The following is a 23,825-nucleotide window of genomic DNA, read 5'->3' as shown; positions in this document are numbered from 1 at the left end:
CCGCCCTAGAGTCAAGCTGGGACACTCCCACAAATCAGCCCAAAGGCCCCAAAGCCTCTCCTGAGGCCCGCTGCAGCTGAACCCCCCTCCCCATCGGCAGGACACCTTGTAGACAGTGGACCAACATGCAGCCTCTACGCTTACCTCACAGGTGGGGGACCCGCAGGCCTTGAGCTTGTCACCATCTCCCTCCGGTAGACCAGTCCGACGTGTGGCCATCATTTCATTTCAAATTACAAAGAAGGGACCAACCCTTTGGAGTCCACATTGGGGGGCAGAATGCCACCACACACCAGAAAGGGAAGAATTCCACACCAGGCTCCGAGGAGGTGCAGGGCTGGTGAAACAAGTAATGTGCCTGGGAATGAAATGTTTTTATGAAGCCCCTTCAAAACGCCCTGATGGTGTCTTCGGACTTCAACTGACTTCACCGTCTTCGTCCATTTCTCGAGACTTAAAAAACAAAGAAGACGGGTCTTCTTGGCAGCTAATGAGGCCAACTGCAGAAAGCGGTCCCCCTCCTCCTCCCGCTACTCGGAGACCAAGAGGAATCTGAGTGGGTCACGAAGGCTCGAGCGTCAGCTCCCAAAGAGATCTCTCCTGGAACAGGGAAGAGTTAAAGGGCATGAACTTTCTCCAGACGCTGACCTTAGCCTTGCCACAAGTCTACACCAAGTTCGCGTTTCCAACACTTGGAAAGATTACTCGGTCCCTGCTGCTGAACCTCACGCACGAAAGAGGAAATAATCCTCCCAGACAAAACAGAAAGAAAAAAGGAAAAAAAAACCTATAAATCAGGAAAAAAAATGAGAAGCATCAGAACTGCACGGTGGTTGCGTCAAACTCGCCTGGTTGGTGTGCAGCCTTCAGGGGGAAAAAATTCCCTTTTCAAGTGCATTTTAATTAATGTATTTTCTGGGCAGAAGAGAGAGAGAGAGTGCAGGCTCTTGGGCATCACCCAGATACGTACACTTAACAGAAGTTTTCTCCCCACGAGAATAAAATGGAATACTTTTCAAAAACCCTGCTCGCTCCCCTACACCCCCCAGGAAAATAAAAACAAAAAGCAGCCTCGGAGGCGGGCAGCGCCGGCTCGGCCGGCGTCAGCGGGCGGGCCGGGTGAGTCTGGGCGCCCGCACCCCTGCCCCTGCGCCCCGAGGCTGCCCCCGAGGAGGCGGCTGTTTTGCTTGGCCCGCGGCGGGGCTGGGCGGGGAGGTGTGCGCGGCCGCGGGTGGGACCCGGGCGCAGCTCCCTCTCCGGGGCATTATTCTGGAGCGACAGAAATGAAGCCGCAGCCCGGGCAACTTTTATTTACTTGCTGCTCCCCAAACTACCATTCGACGCACTATCTTTCCCTTTCCCTGGGGCCACCTAGGGAAGAAAAAAAAAATAGGAAAAAGAAAACCACCACCCACCTACCACTATTTCCTCCGCCCCTTCCAGAGGCGGGTCGGTGATCTCGATCTCCCGGGAAGGGCGGCCCAAATATGTACTTTTAAAAAGGTGTCGGGAGACCCGGGGGGAAAAACAAAAAACGAGGGGCTTACCCTTCCCAGCCCGCTTGGCCCAGCCTCCGAGGCGCGGCGGAGAGCAGGAGCGGGGACGCGGGCCGGGCGCCGGGCCCGGCCGGGACGCGCTAGGCCGCAGGCTCGGTTAATATTCATGAGCGGACGGGAGGCGCCCCTCCTCCACGACCGGCCGGCCGGACCCCAGCGCCCGCCGCCGGCCTTTGTGCCCTTCCCTCCTTCCTCCGGCCCTCCCTCGCTCCGCACACGCGGGCGCGGCCCCTCCGCCCCCGCCGGGCGCCCGCCGCGGGCTCCCTCCGGCCCCGCGCCAGCGCCGGGCGGGGTGGCCTGAGGTGGCGGGAAGGGAGGGAGCCCGCGGCGAGCCGAGCTCTCCACCCGCCCGCGGGCGCTGCGCCCTCTCGGCTAAGGCGGAAAGTAAAACAGACACGCACCGGAGAAAGCGGGGCTAGTGGATCCGCTCGGGGCTGGCCGGCCCCAGGCAGCGCGCCCCGCACGCCCGGCGCGAGCCGGACCGAGCGGGAGGACGATCCGGCGCTGCCCGTCGCCGCGCTCCGAGGCCGCCGCCCCCGGCCGGCCGCTCCCAGGCACCGCCGCGACCTGTCCCGGCCGGCCCCGGGCTCTCGGCCGCCGCGGGAGGGCGTGGGGCGGGGCGGCGGCCGCCGGACTCTCCCCTCGCCTCGCCGGGCCGGGCCGGGGCCGCGCTCGGGCGCCCGCGATCGCCAAGTGACAGAAGTGCCTCGCTCCGCTGCCGCGCCGAGCTGTTTCCCGGGGGCGGATTTCTCGCTTCTTCCTCCCTGGATCCACCTCCTCCCACTCCACCTCCTTCCCCTCCCCTCCCCAGGGGAGGCTCTGAGGCTGAATATTTTCTGTCTTGAATAATACGGTCCCGGGAACCGACGCTGGAGAAGGGAGATTAGCCGGGGTAGAGGGTACTCGCCAACCCCCTCCCAAGGCGTCTCCGACCTACAAGCCCTCACTGGCCCCCCGGTACCCCCCCTAAAATCAGGCACACACAAAACCTCCCTGCCTTCTCCAGTCAGCCGAGCGCAGACTGAAAGCGGCCAGGAACCGAGGTTTCTACTGGGGAAGAAGACTAGGTGCTTGGTGTCAGGGGCGGAGAGGGGGACAATGCTATGGCTGGATTCGCGAATTTGAGGGGTCACAGGTCCCAGACTGCGGGGAACATATCTTGGCGAGTTTTCGCCCCCTTTTTTTTGGTTCCGGGAGAGGAAAGAAGCAGCGATGCGACGTGCGACTTCAAGATAATAAGGGAGTGTCCTTTCACGCCCAACAGCAAAATAGCTTCTCGTGTTGGGGGAAGGGGGTCTCAGCGAGGCGTTGTTCATTCAATTATTCTCTCTTTTTACATCTGCAGACAGTTGAATGAAGTCGGCGCGACTAGCGGAACCGAGGCAAGGTGGCTGCGCCGCTCCACTCTACAGGTCACAGCGGCTCCGGGACCAGAGCACAACCGCAGCCCCTCCCCACCCATTCCGAGGCCTGCTTCAGACCCCGGGCGGCTCGCTCCGCCCCGCCGCGCCTCACAACATCTCCCGCTGCAAATGGCCCAATCCGGAGACGCGACGAGAGAACACGAGCCAATCAGGGGCTGCTGACTCAGGCTTCCCTCCACCCTTTGCCCCTCCCCTGGTAGGAAAAGCCACCGCCCCTCAGTCTCCCCTTCCCACCGTCCCCCACGCCCCCCACCCCCAACCCTCAGGGAGGTGGCTCACCGGCTCGCATCCTCGCGGAGCTGGAGTGGGGTAGCCCGCTGAGGCGGCGGCGTTTGTCACCTTGTCACCCTCATCCTCACCCCCTCCCAGACACACCCCTACTCCCTTTCCCAGTCCTCCTGCTGGTGCTGTTGAGGGTCATTTGTATCCTCACTCCGGCGGGGGACTGCCAGCTATTGTGTCTGATCAGCTGCCACCACCATCCTAAGGGGAAAAAAGGAACAAAACCAAGAAGCTATGGGGTCTGCTTACCTTTTCCTTCTTTCTTACCACACTGAAGATTTTAAGACACCTCCCCATCCCGTGCTCCCCGCCCGCTGCCTGCGGTCCTGTTTCTCGATGAGGAAAAAACCCGACCAAACGAACAAATAAAAACACATTCCCTGGAGCCTGAATACCTGTGCCTTAGTTTTTAATATTCCTCAGAGCGGAGGGTGCCAAGCATTTAGAATATACAACTAAATCCTCAGCCTCAATTAGAGGAAAGACTGACTGGATCATCTTTAAATGGCCATGAAATTTGCATGTTCGTGACAGCCCCTGACAAAACTAGTCAGCCAATAACAAAGAACAAAAAAAAAAAAAAAAGGAAGAAGAAGAAGAAGAAAATAGAGGGAATGCCTGCCAGTCATTTGGTAATTTACTGAATAGCCCACTGGGCTATAGCAGTATCCAGTTCTAGATACTGTTGAGTAAATTAACAAGAAGTGAATAGAAATGCAGGGTTCAAGTAGCGTACCTCTAGTGGGCTTATAGAATATGTCCAGAAAGAAAAAACAATTTCAAGCACAAAACAGCTCCTTACAAATGCAAATATGCATGCATGGCTAAACGCAGTACTTCATAGCTGAGGACATCTAGGGTTAAGATTTTTGCAATGGAAATTTTTATAAATGTTGATTTTGAAGATTTTTCGGTTTGGTAAAGGAGAGTAAATATTGGCCATGGAAGGAGACATGAAAGGGGGTAAACACATTTTAGAAATTGTAGGAAAATAACATAGCCTAGAGAGACATGTCTATAAAAGGTAAATGGAAGCATCAAGATTACAGTCTAGCTGCATCATTTACCTTGTGACTTAAGGCAAATTATTACTTCCATGTATAAGTATTAGAGCTATCAAGTAATAATACTGACTGCCATCTGTATGGGACCGCCTCTGTGCTAGGTATTCCTCCAACAGCTTTACACACAACTTAATGAGATAACTATGTGACAGAGCCAGGATTAAGCCCAGAGGGTCAGCTCCATGCTTTTCTCCACAACACTGTACTACCTCTCACGTGGTTTTTAACAATAATAACAACATTAACTAACATTTACTTAGCTTATTATGTGCTAATTATTGTGCTTTGTGGATAGCTAATTTAATCTTACCTCTGGGTTAGGCATGATTATGATGTTCCATATTAAGGAACGTTTTTAGGAGCCATTATAAGAAGTTACTATTGTATCTTATTTCTGTTAGGATGGGAATGATCATGATGTTGTAAAATTTGGAAATATTTTTAAGAATCATTATGATAAATTGCAATCATATGTATCTATGTGTATTAGGCTATCTGGATGGACAGGAACAGTAGCACAGAACTAAGATTGGGGAAATCTGGGCCCTGGTTCTCTCCTGGGACCTCTGAGGGTGACAGCAACTTCCCGAGCTAGCTGGGCTGTCAAGAAAATCAAATGAGATAATACAGTGAAAGGAGCTTTCAAAATGTAAAAACATCATTCTGATACAGTCTCATTATAAAGCAGGTGTTTATCCTGTTTCCCCAACTAGGAACTCTTTATACTCTTTATTTTATTTTATTTTATTGTTATTTATCAGGAACATTTTTTTTATAATGATTTTTTATTATATTATGTTAGTCACCATACAGTACATCCCCGGTTTTCGATGTAAGACTCGATGATTCATTAGTTGTGTATAACACCCAGTGCACCATGCAATATGTGCCCTCCTTACTACCCATCACCGGTCTATCCCATTCCCCCACCCCCCTCCCCTCTGTAGCCCTCAGTTTGCTTCTCATAGTTATCAGGAACATTTTTAACCCAGCTAAAAATTAGGTCAATTCCTTTCTGAAGGCATGAGCCATAGTAATATTTTATTAACGGTTTGAGCTCTCCTTTAGATGTATTCTAAGCAGACCAAACTGGACGCTATCTGGGCATCTATAAAGTGGCCGCTGTCAGCGAGTTGTTCACCATTCGGTGTAATTAGTGGAGAATGCAAACTCTTGGAGCTCCCTTCAGCTGCCCATCTTGGGCATTTCACTCATTAACACCTCCACCAGAGGGAGGGCAAGAGAAAGGAAAAGGAGCCAAACTTAAATTGTGTGGCCACTTGTTAACTGCTCCAGTGAGAGATTTGGTGAAACAATGGGTTTGGAGACCGCTGTAACTGAAAGGAGGTTTGGAATTAACTGTGGGTTTCACAGTTGATATCTTGATAGTTTTCTTTATCCTAAATATCGTGGATAAATAAGAGCTAACAGTAATTCTACCTTTGTTTTACTTTGAAAAGCTAATATTTTCCTCTTTTGAGCAAAGCTAATTAATAATCTGGCTTCTTGGGATGCCTGGGTGGCTCAGTCTGTTAAGCGTCTGCCTTCAGCTCAGGTCGTGATCCCAGGGTCCTGGGATGGAACCCCACATCTGGCTCCTTGCTCATCGGGGAGCCTGCTTCTCTCTGTGCCTGTCGCTCCTCCTGCTTGTGCCCTCTCTCTGACAAATAAATAAAATCTTAAAAAAAAAAAATCTGGCTTCTTAGAGTTTCCCTTGAAATAGTCTCAGAAATTAACACAGCTATATTAATAACAACTACAAGACAATCTTGTACACTATAATTCTGACAATGTAGGCAAGACATTTTTAAAGATGCGAACTATATCCTTAAAACATAACTTTTGACTTTGTTAATGACATAATAATATTGTTTTGGTGAACCACAATCAAGGAAAAATGTCGAAGCCAGAAATAGAACCAAGTGTCTTAACCCCTGGTCTAATGTCATTCTGTTATAAACTATGGATGATTTCTACTCTGAATATAGAAGTTGGCAATTCTAAGAGGCACAAGTGTTTGCCAGTGAATTCCACAGATGAAATGTGTAATTTGGGATGAAGCATTTGCAAAATTATGTGTCTGAGGCAGTTAAGACCAGTGGCCCTCAAAAGAGTAAGCATTTTTTTCAGTTTTAGGACAATACTGTACACTTTACTTCTTTTTCATACAATAGTAAAAAGACACATTACCTGCTAGTATTTCTTGGAAAAAGACTTTCATGTTGAATTGAATGGTTCCAGAAAACCTACCTCTCTGGCAAGGCATTCACTACTGTAATCAAGTGAAGGCAATAATTTTCCATAATAAATAAGATTTCTAAGATTCTTCTTTCTTCAGCACCTCTTTTAACAATAATAATGTAAATGATTTACTAATTTAATGTTCTGCATAGGCTAGATATATAACATTATTTCTGTCCCCAGGATAACTATCATCAATTATTAATTTTTAACCCAAATGGTAGTGACACTACTTGATTCAATGTATACAGGGCCAAGCAAACTGCCACACACAATAGATATTTTTTAATAATTTCCCTGCCCTCAGCTTATTGTGGTCTTTTCCTCCTCTGACCTAGTATTCTGCTTGGGATTTTCTTTTTGGTTTATTTGTTTGTTGCTATGAATTACTTACTTGATCATACACAATCTTATGTTATCATTTAACCGTAACTGAATATTGTCTCCCTTTCTATCTAGATTTTTAAACTTCTGTAGGGAGGATTCCTAGGGCTTTTACTACTCTTCAGACCCCCGTAATACCTACGACAGCTTTCACAGCCAGAGATCACTATAACATGATTCAAGAATGGAATGATGATTGTGTCACTATTGTTGATAAATACTGATACCTCAAGAAATCCCTTGCTGACCACAACTCTCCAGAGTGCAAGAAGATGTGTGTACTTGCCTGAGGGCATATGCTTAAAATGGACAGTATAAGTTACAAGAGTTGTCCTCAAAAAAGACTCTTCTCTCAACTTCCAGAAATGCTACTTCCTGTCTCTACTTAACTTCACTTCTGGTGACTGAGATGCTTTTTTGGCCACAACACCATGCCAAAAATTAATGTCACTTGCATGTTGTCAGTTATTAGCCCGTAGCTTATCCAAAATCACGTATCAAACATTTTCTTCTAGATTCAAATTATTTTTCAGCACCAGCATCTCCATAATTAAACTTGAGTGGTATGGTAGTCATATTCACCAGCATTATTAAGATTGTATTTCTATATTCCAAGAAAAGCAAGCATAAAAATATACAAGTTTTTATTTTATCCTAAGAATCGTGATTTTCATTTAAAAGCATTCCAGTTTTCCTTAAAATATGAGACACGTTTTTTAAATGTTTCCACCCACTCAACTACATATGAGCTAGAACATCCTGTGAAAATACCGTGCAATCTGGGTAGAAAACCATATTACTGGAAAATTGAAATATGCTTTTATTATCTTGGAATAGAAAGCTAAGTCCTAACCATTCTAACTAAGAAAGTGTGCTAGCAATTGACTTTGATATTATAGACCTAATCCAGAGCAACCAAATCTTTTTCAACAGAATGAAAAAAATGAGCCAGGTTTCTCTTTCATCTTCATGGAGCAGAAGTAGGAGAGACTTCTTTTTTTTTTTTTTTTATTAATAATGATTTTTTATTATATTATGTTAGTCACCATACAGTACATCCCCGGTTTTCGATGTAAGGCTCGATGATTCATTAGTTGTGTATAACACCCAGTGCACCATGCAATATGTGCCCTCCTTACTACCCATCACCGGCCTATCCCATTCCCCCACCCCCCCTCCCCTCTGTAGCCCTCAGTTTGTTTCTCATAGTCCATAGTCTCTCATGTTTCATTCCCCCTTCTGATTACCCCCCCTTTCTTTATCCCTTTCTTCCCCTACTGATCATTCTAGTTCTTATGTTCCATAGATGAGAGAAATCATATGATAGTTGTCTTTCTCTGCTTGACTTATTTCACTAAGCATTATCTCCTCCAGTGCCGTCCATGTTGTAGCAAATGTTGAGAACTCATTCTTTCTGATTGCTGAGTAATATTCCATTGTATATATGGACCACAAAGAAGTAGGAGAGACTTCTAAAAACCTCTCCATTGCTTAATTCAGTAAAATTCTGGGTGTCTTTTAATATTCTCTAGCACTGTAGATTCCATTCCTCTATTCCTGTAATTGCCTGCATTCCCTACTAATCCAAAAGTCAACTAACCAAGAGTTCTTCCTTCAGATAGGGAAAGATTGCAGGAGTATGTGGCAATTCACATCTGGGCTTAAGTAGGAAAGATGCAGGCTTGCATAACTTTTCTCCTGAAAGATTTTTTCAATTAAATTTTAATTTTTAAAAATTGCAACATTAAAGGAAAAAAGACTAGACTTTGCAACCATGAGAGAGCCCAATCTTGTATTACATTTCATGAGTCCACCTCTTGCTTTCTTCCAAGCTCCTCATTGGCTGGATTTAACAGGCAGGCCGAGGTACTCAAAAATAATTCCTCCACTCTCTTTTATAGAAACGGAAAATCTAGATAGCAAATCCTGATCAAAGATGGATGGGAAGAAAATTAAAAGACTGATGTAAACATTTTTAAATGGGGGTGGGTTGTGGAGAAGATGAAATAAAGGAGCTTATTAATCAAATGAAAAAGAAAGGATATATTAGAGAAAACAACTCACCCCAATAAACAGAAAACAATGGCGACAAACGTTTTACACCCTGAAGGAAATAAAATATATTACAAGTGAAATGACAAGAGAATAAATGCGATATAAAAGGAAAATTGGAAGAGCTAAGGAAAGATATCGAGAAGGAAAAAAAGCATACCATTGTAGAAGTAATAAATGGATTAGAAATAAAAAAGAAAAAGAAGGGATATCTGGCAGAAAAGAGTGGGATGGATGACAGCCTTTTTATTTTTTAAAAAGATATTTATTTATTTATTTATTTATGTATTTATTTAACAGAGAGAGAGAGAAAGAGCACAAGCAGGGGGAGCAGCAGGCAGAGGGAGAAGCAGACTCCTCACTGAGCAGGCAGGGCTCCAATCATCCCAGGACCCTGGATCACGACCTGAGCCAAAGGCAGATGCTTAACCAACTGAGCCACCCAGGCACCCCAGTGATGACAGACTTTCTAAAAGCACATCAAATACAAAGGAAGAGGACAATGAGGTTCAAGTAATTAGACCAGGGACAAGAAACATGGAGGACAAATAACAAAAATCGAATTTAGGGATATTGATGTCCCTAGTAAAGAATTTACAGCTGCTGAAACTACAGAAGTAATTGAAGATATAACTTGGCAGACCACTAAATGTCCCCTAAGAGCTGCTCTCGCCTTCTTCTGTAAGAATACCATTTTAGCTGAGCACATGATCAGCAAGCTGGACTACATCTCCCAGCCTTCCTTCTAAGTAGGTGTGGCCACATGTCTAAATTCTAGGCGATGACACGTGGGCAGGAAGGGCTGTCTGCAACTCTGGAGGTCTTCTCTCAAAAGGATTGGACCTGTGCCTTCCTAGTCCTTCTCCCACATCCTGGTGGTTGTAGATAAAGATTGCTTCAATGTAGCAGATAAAAATAGAGTACCCAGCTCAACTGGAATTTCAGCTCAACAGTGAATAAATGTTTAGTGTAAGTATATCTCATTTACTGCAGGAGACATATTTAGACTAAAAAAGAGTTCATTGTTTATCTGAAATTCCAGTTGAACTGGGTGTCCTATTTTTTTTTTTTTTTAATCTGGGAACACTCCCAGAGATAGTGAGAAGTGGAGCATATGCCTTTGACCCAGAGAGGGAAGTCACCTGTGGAAGATGGCCGGGACATTGCAGCAGGCCACAGTGGCCTACTTCTGCATCGTCACCTAAAAAAAGACATAATTTTGTATGTCGCCACTCCTTTACATAAGGACCATGGTATCTTAAGATCATTTTGATACAGGAGCTTAACCTTTGTCCTAACTGATAGGTGAAAACTTTCTTGCAATTCCAAAAATGAAAAGGACTAACCATGTTTCCAGAATTATTAACACAGAATAAGTACTTGGGGAAAGTTATGAATCTTTGAGTATAAAAAAAGGAACCTACAAGAAAATCGAAGTGAATCATGAACTATGGCACATAGACTGAATCAGGTCTGCTGTCTATTTTTGTAAATAAAGTTCTAGGGAATGCATTCACACTCTTGTTTACATGTCTATACCGGCTTTAACACTACAATAGCGGAGCTGAGTAATCCCGACAGAGACCGTGTGGCCTGCAAAGACTAAAATAATTTCTATCTGGCCTTTTACAGAAAAGGTTTGCTGACCTCTGACCCAAAGAAAAAACACTACTGACCTTAGAACGCTTGTCAGCATTAATTGACTTGAGAAGAGTTTTGAAGAAAGAAAAGAATGTGACTTAAAGATCACGACCATGTAGTCATCCACATTTAAAAGCAGTAGAAAGAAAGACACTCTCAAATATGTAGAGATTTGGGAAATACATGACCTGTCCTCCAAGCAATTATGTGATATGATAGTGAAACTACCTAAGGGTCATGTAGAATAAATATGGAAGGGACAAGAGTCAACTGAAAGAATGGGATTATTATTGTGATGGTACAAAATTTACATGTCATAAATCTTGAAAGAAAAGTACTACGGTGAGAAGTAATAATACAGTAACTATAATATGCTAGGACAAAATGAGCACATAGAAACATTTGAGAGGCGGAACAGGGAGAAATGGAAGAAAGTGTTAACTGCTCTAACTCCTTCACTGGTTCTGGGGATTTATAGAAATAATATTCCTGTGTTATTTAAGACAGGATGGTTGAGCAACTAATTAGAAATAAAGTGAAAAGACAAGCCACAGACTCTCAGAAGAGATACGCAATTGATAGAACCCACCGAAGATTTATATTGAGGATTTATAAAAGCCCCTATAAACCAATAAGTAAAATTGAAAAGATGAAGAGACAATTCACAAAAGAGGAAACACATGTGGCCACTAACCCTAATAAAAGATGCTCTATCACTGGAATCAGGATAATGCAAATTGAAATGATAATGAGACTGTTTCAAACCCATCAGACTGGCAAAAATAAGTCTGATAACATCAAGTGTTGAAGTGTTGATGAAAACAGAGGCTCTTACACACTGCAGGTGGGAAATATAAATTCATAAAACCAGTCAATGGCAACATTACTTGCTCAGGTCCCAAACCCCGGATTGTCTGCAAAAATCGGAAATGACTGTTCTCCCCACCTCAGTATACAGTAGGGGTCTCAGGTTTAAGACCCTAATCAATTCCTCCCACATGAAGTGGTGATTCTGTTCTTTCTACAGCTAGAGACTAAAACATTCAAGGCAGCCCTGAGCCCTTTTTCTCTCTCACTCCCCACATCCTGTCATCGGTAAACCCTGGCAGCTCTCACGTCAAATTATATCCAGAATCTGATCACCTCCGCAGCTATCACTCATATCCATCTGTCACCTGGATTATGATGACAGTGTTTAACCAGTCTTCTGGCTGTTGTTCAACACCAGAGCCAAGATCACCCTTTTAGAACCTAAGTCAGGTCAAGTCACTTTTTGTCTAAAACCTTCTACTGGCTTCCCATTCCACAAAGCCTAAGTCCTAGCCATAGTTTACATTGGCCCTCTTTGATCCACCTCCTGGCTATTTGCTCCGGGTGCTGGGACACCAATTTCCTCGCTGTTCCTCAAACACACCAGGCTGGTTCCCAGCGCTCCCGAAGCTCACCTACTGTTTGCACCTGCTATTCTCCCAGCCTAGATTATGCGAGCCACCCAGGTCTCTCTCCCTCGTTTCATTCAGGCTCTTGCTTAAACTTCACTTTATTGGACAGATCTTCCCTGACCACCTGCTTAAAAATAGTGCCATGTTTACTCACCCCACCCCAGCCCAACTGCTCTCTGTCCACCCCTTATACTTTAATTTTTTCAAAGCCCTAATTGCCATCTGGTGTTTTATATTTTTATTTATTATCTATCTTCTCAGTTTAGAATGTAAACCTCAGAAGGACAGGAAATAAGTCTTCTGTTTATTGCTATATCCCTGGTGTTTAGAACAGACCTGGCATATACTAAACACCCAATAAAATATGTCATGAAGAATAACTGAATAACCACTTGGAAAGCACATTTTTAGGACACTGGCTAAGAAAGCTGAGGATGCTCACATTCTACTATACAAAATATCTACTTCTGGATAACTGGAGAAGGTGTCTCTCTTGTATATAAGCAGACATGTATAAAGTAACCTTTCCGGAAAAGTAGAAATAATCTGTTCTTTAGTAGGTGAATGGATAAAATTGGTTTTATGTAGGCAGTGCAAATCTATTTAGCAGTTAAAATAAATGACTACATCAATGTCTAACAATTTATATCTGAAGAATGATGTTGGGTGAAAAAGCAAATTGTCAAAGGATGAACAACTTGACGGTGCATATATAGTTTACATATGTATCCATACGTGTAACATATATTGTTCATGAATATATAGATATAAATTAAAAGTACAAAAATTGGGGCACCTGGGTTGCTTAGTGGGTTAAGTGTCCGACTTTTGATTTCAGCTCAGGTCATGATCTCATGGGGCTCTGCACGGAGCAAGGAGTCTACTTGTCCTTCTTCTTCTGCTCCCCCTCCTTCCCCCCCAATCTATCTCATTCTAAAATAAATACATAGATAAATAAATAAATAAATCTTTAAAAAATAAATGTATAAAAATCTTGGTGTCGGGGCGCCTGGGTGGCACAGCGGTTAAGCGTCTGCCTTCGGCTCAGGGCGTGATCCCGGCGTTATGGGATCGAGCCCCACATCAGGCTCCTCTGCTGGGAGCCTGCTTCTTCCTCTCCCACTCCCCCTGCTTGTGTTCCCTCTCTCACTGGCTATCTCTGTCTCTGTCAAATAAATAAATAAAATCTTAAAAAAAAAAATCTTGGTGTCATATCCATCAACTTCAGGAGGAAGAAAGAAGGAAAGAAAAGAGAGATGGAATGAGAGTTTGGCTGCTGAATTTCAGTTCTTTAAAATGAAAAGATAACTCTGAAGACATATAATTATTTTTTTAAAAGATTTTATTTATTTATTTGACAGAGAGAGAGAGACAGCCAGCGAGAGAGGGAACACAAGCAAGGGGAGTGGGAGAGGAAGACCAGGCTCCCAGCGGAGGAGCCTGATGTGGGGCTTGATCCCAGAGCACAGGGATCACGCCCTGAACCGAAGGCAGACGCTTAACGCCTGAGGCACCCAGGCACCCCTGAAGACATGTAATTATAACATATACTTTATATATGATGTAGCATACAATTTATTTATCTATTTCTACAACACACACTAAAACCAGAAACTGTTGACAGCATTTGTCTTTGGGTGTGGAACTGAGAATAGGGGAGGGAAGGAAAGAAGTACCATGATAACCATTCGGAGTTAAAAAAATTATTTATGAGAATGCATTACTTTTATTTTTGAAATGACAAGTTTAAAATGCCTTTCTTCAGTCCTTGTCAAATCAAGCAGACAGAAAAATAGAAACACTGAGGACCTGAATAATAGAATTAACAAGCTTGAAATAATAAACATCTGTGAAACTCTCCTTCTGAAAATAAAAGACTACCTTCTGCCCAGACTCCCATGAAATAGTAATAAAAATTGACCATACGTTAAGCCATAGAAAAGATCTCAACACATTCTACAAGGTATAAGGGCATAAAATATTTTTACCATGTACAACTAGAAGCAGTTTGGAGGTTTTTTTTGTTTGTTTTTTGTTTTTTTTCTCAAATGGAAGCAAAGTCTTCAACCCTTAAGAAATGTTCATATGTTCCCCTGAACAACTCTTTTTTTTTTTTTTTAAGATTTTATTTATTTATTCGACAGAGATAGAGACAGCCAGCAAGAGAGGGAACACAAGCAGGGGGAGTGGGAGAGGAAGAAGCAGGCTCCCAGGGGAGGAGCCTGATGTGGGGCTCGATCCCATAACGCTGGGGTCACGCCCTGAGCCAAAGGCAGACGCTTAACCGCTGTGCCACCCAGGCGCCCCCCCCAACAACTCTTGTATCAAAGGTGATTGAAGCAAAAATGTCAGAATATCAACAAAAGAAAGATAATGAAAACAGTAGTTATCAAAGCCAGAGGAATGTGATCAAAACTGTACTTCTAAGAAAATTCATAACCTCATATCACCTTACTACTGAAAAAGAAAAAAATGAAAATAATTATTTTTAAAAAGTAAGAAATCAGAAGAAAAAGTTAAACCTAAAGAAGGCAGAAGGAAGGAATTCATAGAACTAAAATATGGAATCAAATTACAGGAAGGCAAAAAGCAGTGGAAATTACAAGTAAACCTTTTGTAATACAAGCAATAATGTAAATTATTTTATTATTTAATGGGAAAAAAAGGGAGGAAATATGAATACATGGAAATAAGAATGAATAAAGAAAGTAACCACAGATCTGGAGGAAAAATAAGAGAAGTAAAGTAAGAACTTGATAATATATCTGAAAACCAGGAAAATAAAAATGTCAAAAGTTGACTTGAGACAAATATGCTTAAAGAGACCAACTAATGGAAGAAATTAGGAAAGTTCTTGAAGAATTATCTTTTAAGAAAGTGCCATAACCAAGAGGCTTCTGGGAAATAGAAATTTTTTTCTATAGATCTTTAAGGAATAGATAATTCTTATGCCATGTAGACGGTCCTAGGGCACAAATAAAGAAGAAAAATTTCCACAACAATATTCTAAAGAGTGAAGGATAAATATATGATAGGAAAAGAAAACTCCAAGCCAATTTCACATGTGAATATTGATATATAAAATCCTAAATAAGATATTAATATTAGCCTTAAGCAAAATATCACATAATATTTCATGATTGGAGGAAGGGTTCATCACATAAATGGAACTATTGTTCAAAATCAAGAGATCTCTTCATTTTAGTTTCAAGACAAATGCAGCTGAACCATTCAGTACTCAGTTCTAATAAAATTCCTTGGACTTCTGTTTCTGGGAAAATGGAGTAAATGTACTTTCCCCCATTCCTTTCACTAAGTACAATTTTAAAAAACCCTAGATAGATAGATAGATAGATAGATAGATAGATAGATAGAAGGAGTATCAGAAAGGTAGAGAGAAGGAAGAAGACTGGCTAGGAATTACACAATGATGAACCCCCTGGATTTCTTTTTGCTTCATATTTCCCACAAGTGGGACTGAAGAAGCTGGCAACCTGGAAAGGGCAACAGATGCAGACCAAAAAAAAAAAAAAAAAAAAAAAATCCCATGAGAAGCCTGCTCTCTCTATCCAGAGGACCAGGAAAGGGGTAGCCTAGCAACACAGAAAGTTTCTAAACAAACACTCCAGTGAAACACCGCAGAAAACACTGTGGTCCCATGACACCTCCACCCAAAATGGCAAAGGTAGTGTAGAGAGCCTAGAAGTCCTCACTCACCAGGCTATAATGAGTACCCTCCCCACCACTGCCCACAATGTCAGCGGGGATTGACTGGGGAGGATGGAATTCCATCCCCGCCCTGCAGTAAAGAGGTGGCATTTCCCCTTCTCCCTAAGGTGTTGTCTGAGGAGATTTAGGAGAGAATCAGGACTTTGGGTATTTCCCAGTGGTAATGAAGCTGTTACAACATGGCAGTAACGGAGACCCTGTAGGGAACAGGAACAAGGCACTCTTTTACCACTCCCAGCCAGGAGGTATCAGTGAAGGCCTACTATGTATGGACCAAAGAACAGAGCTGCAAAATATGTGAAGCAAAAATGGGTAAAAATGAAAGGAGAAAGAAATAAATATACAATTTTTGTTGGAGACATCAACACACACTCAACATTTGCTAGAACATCTATATTGATCAGCAAGGATATACAGAACTTAACAACACCGTCAACCAACAAGATCTAATCAATATTTAGAGAATACTTCATGAAAACACAGCAGATAAACATTCTTTGCAAGTGCTCACAGAATATACACCAAAACCTCTCCTGGGCCATAAAACAAACCTCAACAAATTACAAAAAATTGAAATTATACAGAGCATGTTAATCATGGAATCATTGGAATCAAACTAGAAATCAATAATAGAAAGATCACCAGAAAACCCAAACACTTGGAAAGCAAACAACACATTTAGACATAATGCGTGAATCAAGGAAAAAGTCTTGAAGGAAGTTTTAAAATACATTTAAGTGGATGAAGATGAAAATACAGTCATTCCTCGAACAACGCAGATAGGAACTGGATGGGTCCACTTATATGCAGATTTTTTTTATATAAATAGAGCATAGTACTGTAATTGCATTTTCTCTTCTGTATGATTTTCTTAATAACATTTTCTTTTCTCTAGCTTACTTTATTGTAAAAATACAGTATATAATACATGTCACATGCATAATATGTGTTAACAATTGTTTATGTTATTCCAGTCAGTAGTAGACTATTAGTTAAGTTTTGGGGGAGTCAAACACATGGATTTTTGACTGTGTGGGGGTTGGGCACCTCGTCCCCAGGTGTTCAAGAAACAACTGTACGACAGATCAAAATTTGTAAGACACAGTTAAAACCATGCTGAGAAAGAAGAAGTACAGCATGAAAATGCACATATTACAAAAGAGGAAAATTCTCAAGTCAATAATCCAAGCCCCCACCTCAAAAACCTAGAAAAAGAAGATCAAAATAAACACAAACAAGCGGAAGGAAGGAACTAACAGAGGCAGGAGCAGAGATCAGTGAAATTGAAACAAACAAACAAACAAAAAAACAAAGAGAAAAATCAATGAAACAAATTGGCCATTTCTTTGAAATATCAATAAGATTAACATACCTCCAGCAAAACTGACAAAGACAGAAGAAAGAAGACAATTAAAAATATCAGGAGTGAAACAGAAGGTATCATCACTACAGACCCTGCAGACATCAAAAGGAAAAGCAGATGTGGCTACAAGAGTAGGAGAGCAACTGTATCAATGCATATGGCCTGGTTGTAGCCTTGTGCTGGAGTGTTGCAAAATGTTATTAGTGGGGAAACCGGGGAAAGGGTACAGTGGATCATCTCCCTGTATAACTCCTTACAACTGTGTGTGAATCCCCAGTTATCTCAAAATAGAAGTTTAATTTAATGAACTCTAAAAATAATCCCTTAGCAAAGTATAATTAGAAGCTTACTTCTTGGGGCGCCTGGGTGGCACAGCGGTTAAGCGTCTGCCTTCGGCTCAGGGCGTGATCCCGGCGTTATGGGATCAAGCCCCACATCAGGCTCTCCTGCTATGAGCCTGCTTCTTCCTCTCCCACTCCCCCTGCTTGTGTTCCCTCTCTCGCTGGCTGTCTCTATCTCTGTCAAATAAATAAATAAAATCTTTAAAAAAAAAAAAAAAAAAGAAGCTTACTTCTTCAACAGAACTGTCATGATATAATGAGACACTAGTGGTATTGTCATTAAAGACAGGAACACGATAAGGTAGGTGGCCTACTTCCTCAACTATATTTTATATTGTTCTAGAAACGCTAGCCTAAGCATTTTGACAAGGGAATGAAATAAAAGGCACAAATATTGAAGAAGAGGGGATAAAAATTCCAATGTTAGAACTGATAAATTATGCAACTAGAATATCCAATAGAAACAAATGGCAAACTATTAGTAATCAAGGAATTCAGATAGAAGGCTGGTCATAAAATAAAAATACAAAAATATTCTCATTTGAGATTGTCAAAAATAGGAATAGTTTGAATGTATAGAAATAGTGATTGATTGAATACAACACGGATGATCCAAAGAATGCAATCCCATGCACCTGCTTAAAAAATGTGTAGAGCCATATGTGTTTATATGTAAATGTGTTTGTATCAGTCAGGATAGGCCAGGTTGAAGCTATCATAACAAATGTCTTCCAAATCTCAAAGGATTTTTTCTTGCTCACTTCACATATCCACTGTAAATCAGCCCATCATTTTCTCTACATCGTCTTAACTCTAGAACTCAGCATGATAGAAAAATCTCTCTATAAAATTTTCTGATCTCATGGAAGAGGGTAAAGAGAGACATACCAAAAGTACAAGCTAGTTTTTAAAGCTTTTGCTTAAAGATGTTACATACCTGCTCACATTTCCTTGGCCAAAGTTAGTCAATGGCCATGCCTGAGAGCAACAAAAACAAAATTTATTATCTTCACACAGAAAACAACACCTTAGAAAAGGAGCACCAAATGTAGATGGGCCTAATACCATCTACCATAACATCCATGAAATACTGTCAAGTAAAAACCAAGTAAAACAGGGTAGAGTTGGGAAGAGTATTCACTGTAAATATTGGCTCTTTTGGTAAGGTGGGTAGGATTAAAGGACAAGAATACTACTATTTTCTGCTTTTTATATTTTTGTAATATTACAGGATTTTGTAATAGATATGTGTTAATTTAAATTAAAATAAGTTTTGATTTAAAAAGTGAAATTTTAATTTTTCTGCTTTAATTTAAAACACATCCATTTTCCCTTTGTCATTAGTGGACATGGAGAGTACGTGTGATCATTCACAGAATAATGCTTGGAAGCATTTATTGAATGAGTTGGTAGTTTAAAAAAACTAATCTTGTTTGAACCGAACACACAATTGATTACGTAAGAGGTTCTATGTACTGCATCTGACTATAATCTAGTCAGACAAGAAAATACCCTTCCATCCAACATTCAACAACTGCAGAGCATAACCATACATGCAACACATGGTGGAATGTTATTCACCAGAATTGAAAACAAAGGAAGAACAATAGTATTTCCTAGGGGGTTTTGTGGACTTTCCCTTATGTGGAGAAAGAAAAAAGAGGAATGGTGGTAACACAAAGCTGACAGCTGTTGTGGCCAACGAGCGGCTTGGGTCTGCCATCAGGCAAGAGCTCAGGTCCCAGTGACCGTTTTCAGCTGGGAGGCTGTGTGACATGGAGGGGACAGGGGATGAGAAAGAAGTTAATAGAAAGACAGAGTGGTGATGAGGTTGTATATGGCTGAGAGAAGAGAGATTTTTAGAAATTTCCATAGAAGTGAAGGAGGAGGGGTGCCTGGGTGGCTCAGCCATTAAGCATCTGCCTTCGGTTCAGGTCATGGTCCTGGAGCCCTAGGATAGAGACCCCACAGGCTCCCTGCTCAGTGGGGAGTCTATTTCTCCCTCTCCCTCTGCCCCTCCCCCTGCTCCATCTCTCTCTCCCATTCACTCTCTCCCTCAAATAAATAAATAAAATCTTAAAAAAAAAAAGTGAAGGAGGACTGGGCAGAGGGTAGGGTGCTCTTTCTGTGTGATGCATTCTGTAAGACGCCATACTACCCCCATTAAGAAAGCCTTCTGTAAAGAGTGACAGGCCCTTGTCCCAGAGGTAGGCATCCTCCCTATTCTCCTGTGACATCAACACGGCAAGCCCTTGGCCTTCTTCAAAAATATCTATTAAGAGCTCAACTGACCCTCAAATTTTCAAGTGTAACCAGAAGTACCACATGCACTTGCTGCTATGACCTCTAGGGGCTCACGGTGGATGGAGATGAGGATAGCAAAATAAATTTTTCTACAGTTCCTCTCCTCCAGAGACAATTAGCAGGAGTGCAGCCTGGAACACAGTAAAGAAAACCCCGTTAATTTCAAAACCCAGGCAGTTGTCCAATTAGCCAAGGGGTTGAGGACTGCATTGTTTGGGAAGTCATCCTAAGGGACTGTGTTTTCTATGCCCAGAGAGGCCCCTTGGCATGGCCCAGAGGAAGAAAATGAGAAGAAGAAGTTTGAAATCGCTCTGGGGTGTGATTTAGCATGTGCTCTCCACTGTGAGCAGGGACAGCTGTGCAGATTTTGTTGTTTCTAGGAAAATGTGTCTTCCCTTAATGTGGATGTAGACTATTGTCTGTCTCTGAGAGTTGTTTGTCCTTGGGAGAATGTGTGAATGCGTGTGAGGGGATGTAAGTGGGTGTATCTGTGTAGGAGTATGTTTAAACATGCTTCTGCTGTTACTCACAAAGACTGCTAGCCTCGGGAAGAATGAGGGCTTTCACCTCACTTCGGCACAAAGATCGCAAAGACAGGAGCCTTCGAGTGCCAAACCCAACCCTGGACTGTTCTGCCGGTCCGAGCTCACCTGGATGATTCTGCAGATGCCCGTAAATGGCCTTTTACGTGAGGTTATCGTCTAAAGCAGGAGTTTGGCAAGCTAGCACCCAAGGACAAAATCTGGCCCACTACCTGTTTTTGTAAATAAAGTTTTATTGGAACACAGCCATACCCATTTATCTACATTTTGTCTATCGTTGCTTTCATATTTTCACAGCAGACTTGAGTAATTGTGACAGAGACCACATCATCCGCTAAGCCTAAAATATTTACTATCTGGTTTTTTGCATAAAAAGTCTGTGGACCCCTGGTCTAAGGTCAGCACTTCCAAAGAGAAAATTGCATATAAACATTACCCTTGAAAATCCGTTAGGAAGTGAAGATGGATGTTTCGTCACCCCATAAGCCCTATCAGTGTTTTCTCCTGGAATAGAGGAATAGTGTTTCTTCGACTGAATGCCAAATAAATGATTGGCATATGTTAGGAACCGTGATGTATGAAAACCACATATATCTAATAGTAGAATTACCCTTAGGACGGCGAAATGAGAAGCCTGGAGAAATGCTACCCCTGAAGAGCATGCAGATTCATGTTTGCCATCTCATTTACACTTTCGGTAAAAAGCTTTTAAAGAGGAAAGTAGGCAGCATCACCTCCACTCTACATTGCCACTGCTTGCTATTTTAAAGGAGGAGTGTATAGCTGAATTTGAGTAAATGAAGTGGATGTATGCTGCAAGTCCATTTTGGGAAATGTACTCTGAGGGATTTTGGGTGCTACAGATTGCCCTTGTTGGGGGAAAGAATTATTTCAGAGGGAGGGAAAGGTCTTTCCAGTACTGTAAAGGATCAGAGAAAAGCTTTTCTGCAGAAAGAGATAGGTAGGTAGATACCAAGACAAGGAAGATTCGTCAAGAATTGGAAAGTGTCAGGAAAAGGCTGTCGGAGAATTGTTTCATCTCATTTTCTTTTGCCTTAGACTGAGAACAGCCATAGCTTGCCTCCTATTTGGAGTTCCTTTGCCTAAATTGTAATTCTGTCCAGTCAGCTGCAAACCTTCTGTACATCTTCTCATGGACTCAGGTTGGGGTAGTGTGGAGAACTAAAGGTTGGAGCAGTAAATGGACATTTGCCCTTCCCCCAGATCGCCCCTCTGACCAGCATGGCAATAGAAGGGTTGATTAAGAGCGTCGGGTCCCATCAAGGTTTTCAGCAGGAACCGCTGCAAATGAACAGAGGCTTAGTACAAAAGCTGGAAGCCTTGGGAGGGAAGAGGAGATGGTGGAGCCACAGCTACATTGCTGCATGATTTGGGGACAAACGTGAGATAAACTAGCTATTTCTTTTCCGCCATATACTATACAAACATGACTGGCTCTTGAAAATGGTGGAGAATACAAGTGCGTGCGTGCGTGCACGCGTGCGTGTGTGTTGGGCGGAGGTAAATACGTGAGTTACGTAAACATGGGAATATTTTACAACGGAATGTTTTGACGTGTATCTTCATACCAAAAGTCAATTGCTCTTTTCACTGTCACCAACATGTTCTTTCTCACTTGGAGGCCATTTCTAACTGGGAGACAAAGGTGTCATGCCCTGAGCCCCTCCCCCCCCCCAACAACAAGCAGAGAACTAGGAAAGTGAATTGAAGCATGGATGTTCCTGCTCTCCAACCTAGAAGCACATCTCATTCTGGTTTGTGCTTCAGCCAAATTACAACCTGCTATGTGTCAGTGACCTCCAGTTTGCGCATGCGTGTCCGAGCTGCAATCTCTAATTTACTAATTTTTTTTACTGGTAAAACTTAGAAGCATTTTACTTTTATTAAACTTTGTTGAGGAATAACTGACAAGTATAACTGTGTATAAAATGCATAATACGATAATTTGATATACACCTACATTGCAGAATGATTACCAAGACCAAGACAACTATTTGACTAATTTAAAATGGAGCTGTCTGATCACCGAAGAGAGAACGTAGAGCTTGGAACCAGAATGCCAAGTGCGATTTAGAATTCCAATGACATTTTTCAGCAATGCAGTTTCATTAGGCTAGGAACTGAGTTGATAAAAATGGCAAATTAAGTGTCCCTTAGGTTTGATCAAATGCATGAAACTTTATGCTTCTTGACCGGGCCTCATTTGAAACTTCTGGGAGCTTGAAAAACTTCTGAGACTCAGGCCTCACTGGAGCTAGTCACTCGCCTCCCTGGGGCTGGGGGGGGGGGGGGGGGGGGTAGCCATCAGTAGTTTTGAAAGCACCTCCAGGGGTCCCCATCCTACAGTCAGGGCTGGGTCAGCGCTGGCAACCAGGGCTCCAGGTGCAAGGAACTGGCAGAGGGAATGGCTGGCTACCTCCCGGAAGCCTTTAGAAACGTGACACGTGGAAACGTGTGGAAGGCTTTCTTCTATTCTAGAGCAGAAGGCATTTTAGGAGTGCTTATTTTGTCCAGAAATGGGAACTGTTCTGTTTCGACTTCATTAAAGCACATGTGGGCGATGTCGCCATGAAATCACTTCAGCCATCTGGCAACACAACAGGAAGTTATTCTGGTTTTGAATAAAGTGCAACAAGGCGGGCGAGGCGGCAATTAAAACTTAGCAAAATAGCTTTGATTTTCGGAGTGGTACAGAAGGGTATGTAACCTTTCCAAAGGGATTTTTTTTTTCTTTCTCCCTTATTTCCGTAGAAAATATTTCTGATGTGAAGATTCAATTTAATTTAATAGTACTGATTATATTTTAAAAAATCAAATAAACTCTGGTACGTCGAAGGCTTTGCTGAAAACAGAAAGCTCGACTTCTTCTCCTGGAGAAGAATGCATAAATCCCATTAATGGGCGTTTGAAGTGAAAATGGAAGCACTATTAAAACTAAAACAACTTTAAAATGTAAGAAGGACTTGACCAGTCCGGGACTAAGTGGGGAGCAGTAAACATTAACTTGGGTAGTGAGGTGGGGGGGGGAAGTTCTCGGTAATATGCTCTTACTGTCCCTTAGATGTGGTTTTTTGAGGTAATCGTCATAATATCCACTGTCTAGTCTTAACACTGCTTTATTTTATTATATTGTTTTTCATTTTAATAGGTTTTTCATTTGCTTTTATGAATTCTATGTTTTTAGACTCTAATTTGAAGAATGTCTCCAAGCCCCGCCATCACCCCACCCCCATCCTGCCCCCTCCGCTGTAAAAGATATTAGAGTGGTAAATCTGTGCCTTTTTATTGCCCTTGAGCACAAATATACTTTTCTAGATTTAACACATTACTTATTCCCTTTTATTATTATTATTGAAGGATAGTCAACAAGGATGTTTCGTTCGTTTCAGATGTATGACACAGTGATTGGACGAGTCTATAGGTTATGCTATGCTCACCA

General features: G+C 42.4%; 1 protein-coding gene and 1 long non-coding RNA gene across 3 annotated transcripts in view; one reads left to right on the top strand and one right to left on the bottom strand.

The window, feature by feature from the left end:
* Positions 1–3,651, bottom strand: part of ARHGAP21 (Rho GTPase activating protein 21) — a 141,793-nt gene extending 138,142 nt beyond the window's left edge. The window contains 2 exon segments of the mRNA XM_040645324.1: positions 145–600; positions 3,260–3,651. Of these exon segments, the coding sequence (XP_040501258.1) occupies positions 145–222 (78 nt within the window). The 5' untranslated portion in view covers positions 223–600; positions 3,260–3,651.
* Positions 2,201–3,654, top strand: LOC121106304. Of its 2 annotated transcripts, none has more exons than XR_005838917.1 (2): positions 2,201–2,599; positions 2,902–3,654. It is a non-coding gene; the product is annotated as an uncharacterized LOC121106304 (long non-coding RNA). The 2 variants fall into 2 exon arrangements; XR_005838916.1 differs by having other exon boundaries at positions 2,201–2,623.
* Positions 3,655–23,825: the final 20,171 nt, after the last annotated feature.

This window comes from Ursus maritimus, unplaced genomic scaffold, assembly GCF_017311325.1.
Source record: "Ursus maritimus isolate PB19 unplaced genomic scaffold, ASM1731132v1 scaffold_31, whole genome shotgun sequence".
NCBI classification, from domain to species: Eukaryota; Metazoa; Chordata; class Mammalia; order Carnivora; family Ursidae; genus Ursus; species Ursus maritimus.
The sequence above is the reverse complement of the archived record's forward strand: the minus strand, read 5'-3'. Positions and strand labels throughout refer to the sequence as shown.